The sequence below is a fragment of the Cebus imitator genome, unplaced genomic scaffold (assembly GCF_001604975.1).
Source record: "Cebus imitator isolate Cc_AM_T3 unplaced genomic scaffold, Cebus_imitator-1.0 Scaffold147, whole genome shotgun sequence".
Classification (NCBI taxonomy): Eukaryota; Metazoa; Chordata; class Mammalia; order Primates; family Cebidae; genus Cebus; species Cebus imitator.
In genome coordinates this window covers 2,716,705-2,720,332 of record NW_016107462.1, presented here as the reverse complement: position 1 = coordinate 2,720,332, position 3,628 = coordinate 2,716,705, and the positions used below count along the sequence as shown (strand labels likewise).

Sequence of the window (3,628 nt, the reverse complement as noted above, 5' to 3'; positions counted from 1 at the left end):
ACCGCAACCTCCGCCTCCTGAGTTCAGGCAATTCTCCTGCCTCAGCCTCCTGAGTAGCTGGGACTACAGACACGCGCCACCATGCCCAGCTAATTTTTTTGTAGTTTTAGTAGAGACAGGGTTTCACCATGTTGACCAGGATGGTCTCGATCTCTTGACCTTGTGATCCACCCGCCTCGGCCTCCCAAAGTAGCCACCGCGCCCGGCCTCCCCCCACAATTCTAAGCACTAAAATAGAAAAATGAAGAAAGAGCTGTTATAATTATTTTCTCAAGATGTCTTGAAATTGTTAACTACCTTGTCTTAACAATATTAGAAACTGAGGGGAAGGCTAACTGCATGGTTTTCTTATTTTAAAAAAGTCATTTAAAATATTAATATCAAATGTTACTATTTTGTAATTTAGTAATTTTTTCAGAGGATGGACTGATGTCTTCTTTTGTTTAATGAACACTTTTACAGAGAAAATAGAGCAATTTCACATGGGAGTATTTTGTATTCACAGAGTATTTACATTTTACACAGGTATATTACATATTGTTTCCACATGCCCCAGAAATATGTTTAAAACTTAAAGCTGAAGAGGTGTAAAACTCAGAGCTTGAAAGCACACTACAATGAGTACCTGATTACCTCATCACCTAGATTCATCAAGTGTTAACATCTTACCACACCTCTTCCATATCTTTCTGCACACACTTATGCTACCTTTTTGTCAACCCATTTGAAAGGAGGTTAGAAATACTATAACATTCTGCTCCTAAATTCTTCAGTCTGCATCTCCCAAGGGGAAGTACATTTTCCTTGACAGGTACACCATAGTCAAACCTAAGAAATCAGCACTAATTCAGAAGTGTAATCCAGCATGTATTTTAATATTTATCTTAGTTGTCTTAAAAATGTCTCTTATATTTGATCATTTGTTCTGCCCCAGGATCCGAAGTTTGCTGATTGCATTTGGTTGTTAGGTCCTTTTAGTTTTCCATCGATCTAGGACAGTTCTCTCTTCTTCAGAATATCATTGAGGACTATGTGGAGTCCAGGGCAATTGTCCCACAGGATGCCCCATGTTCAGGAATTTGTAATTTCTTCATGATTGAATTAATATCATATTTCTAGTAGGAAATATCTAGGTGACATTGTACACTTACATTACTACATCACATCAGCAGGCACGTACTGTCAGGCTGTACTACAATTGGTGATGCCAAAACTGAATGTTTAGTTAAGGAGTTGACTGCCAGATTTTTCTCTTTATAATTAGTAGGTGATATGTGAAAGTGATTCTTTAAGACCGTGTTAATATCCAGTTTCCCAACATCCTTTTACCCAATAATTTTAACATTCATTGATGATTCTTGTCCAAATTGTTATAACATTGTGGGTTACAAAATTGTGATTTTAAAAAATGCTATTATTTTATGTTACTGGTTAGATAAAACATTCTATTGAGATTTTTAGGGAACAGTTGTCTTTTGAGTTTATACTTTGCTATCATCACCAGGGGAAAAACTTTCAAAACAGCAGCTGCATAATTCTAACATCATCAAGAAATTAAGAGCTAAAGACAAGGAAAATGAAAATATGATTGCAAAGCTAAACAAAAAAGTTAAAGAGCTAGAAGAGGAGTTGCAGCATTTGAAACAGGTGACTAGCAGTCATAATTCTCAACATATCTATTGTTCTTACTTCCTGTCAAACAGTTGGCCATGGTTTATGGAGCATTTGAAAAGATTTAATGGGGTAGTAACATGTAGGAAGAATTTTTCAACCAATAAATAAATGTTAAGATTTTTCAGCTGGGTGGGGTGATGCATACCTGTAATGCCAACACTTTGGGAGGCTGAGACAGGCAGATAACTTGAGGCCAGGAGTTTGAGACCAGCCTGGCCAACAAGGTGAAATCCTATCTCTACTAAAAATATTGAACCAACCTAATACAAAAATTAGCTTGGCATGGTGGTGCACACCTGTAGTCCCAGCTACTTGGGAGGCTGAGGCACGAAAATTGCCTGAACCTGGGAGGCAGAGGTTGCAGTGAGCCAGAACACTCCCCACTGGGCAACAGAGTGAGACTGTCTCAAAAAAAAAAAAAAAAGATTTTTCTCCATTATTATAAATTCCTGGAATACAATTATTTACCATGGTGTTATTTCTTGAAAAATACTTTTGTCTGTTTTTATAACATTTAGGTCCTCGATGGCAAAGAAGAGGTTGAGAAACAACATAGAGAAAATATTAAAAAACTAAATTCTGTGGTAGAACGCCAGGAGAAAGATCTTGGTCGACTTCAAGTAGACATGGATGAACTGGAAGAAAAGAACCGAAGTATTCAGGCTGCCCTGGATAGTGCATACAAGTAAGAAAATGAGCAAATATGCCACCCATTTAGAATGAATTATCAGAGTAGGATGTTGAAGAAATACTTTTTTTATTATCTGATCACTGGCAACATTTATAAACCCAATCTAATTTTTTAAGAGAACTTACTGATCTTCACAAAGCCAATGCTGCAAAGGATAGTGAGGCACAGGAAGCTGCTCTGAGCCGTGAAATGAAAGCTAAAGAAGAACTTTCTGCAGCATTAGAGAAGGCCCAAGAAGAAGCCCATCAGCAGCAAGAAACATTAGCCATTCAAGTAAGCAATGGATGATGAATTAGAGTAGTTTTAAAAATATTTGTTTATGCTTCTACAAATTAAACAATTTATTAGCTGGTTTGAATCAAACTTTATGTCATGATACATGTTTTAGATTTCAGAGTACTGGATTCTGCTAAATTTAACCAGTTGTGTTTTTTAAAACTATTGAAGTGATGCTTGCATAATACCAGTATTGTTTAATTTTTTGTGAGTTTTAGACCCATTTGAGAGTATTATGAAAGCTAGGAACCCTCTTATGAGAGAAGAGCAAAAATGCATATACATATTGCATATAATTTTGAGAGATTAAATCCTGGCTCATTTATAACATCTGTGGGAGTCCAAGGACCTCAGATGAAGTAGGAAAAACAAAATTTGTGAGGCTTTCTCTTATAAAATCATCAGTTGATGGGCATATGGGTTATTTATACTTTGTGGTCATTATCAATAATGCTGCTATAAATATCCATGCGCAAATTTTTGTGTGAACATGTATTTTAAATCCCCCTAGATATTTATCTCCTTAAATCATATGGTAACTCTATATATTTAACTTTTTGAGGAACTGACAAACTTTTCCATAGTGGCAGGATTACTTTACATTCCCACTAGCAGTAGATGAGGGTTTCATTTTCTCCACATCCTGCCAACTTTTATTAATTGTCTGTTTTTTAAATTATTGCCTTTTTAGTGTGTGTGAAGTACTAATTGAGTATGGTGTTGATTTGCATTTTCTTAAAGACTAATGATGTTGAATGCCTTTTCATTTGCTTATTGGCCATTTATATACCTTCTTGGGAGAAATTTATTAAAATATTCAAATCCTTTTTACATTTTAAAATTGGGCTGTTTAGGCCGGGCGCGGTGGCTCAAGCCTGTAATTCCAGCACTTTGGGAGGCCGAGGCGGGTGGATCACGAGGTCAAGAGATCGAGACCATCCTGGTCAACATGGTGAAACCCCGTCTCTACTAAAAATACAAAAAATT

General features: G+C 36.4%; 1 protein-coding gene across 1 annotated transcript in view; it reads left to right on the top strand.

Annotated features, from left to right (window-relative positions):
• TMF1 (TATA element modulatory factor 1) overlaps positions 1–3,628 on the top strand; it is a 32,299-nt gene that overhangs the window by 12,433 nt on the left and 16,238 nt on the right. The window contains exons 6-8 of the mRNA XM_017542775.2: positions 1,505–1,647; positions 2,193–2,359; positions 2,482–2,638. Coding sequence (XP_017398264.2) covers positions 1,505–1,647; positions 2,193–2,359; positions 2,482–2,638 — 467 coding nt within the window. The remainder of the gene's footprint in view (positions 1–1,504; positions 1,648–2,192; positions 2,360–2,481; positions 2,639–3,628) is intronic.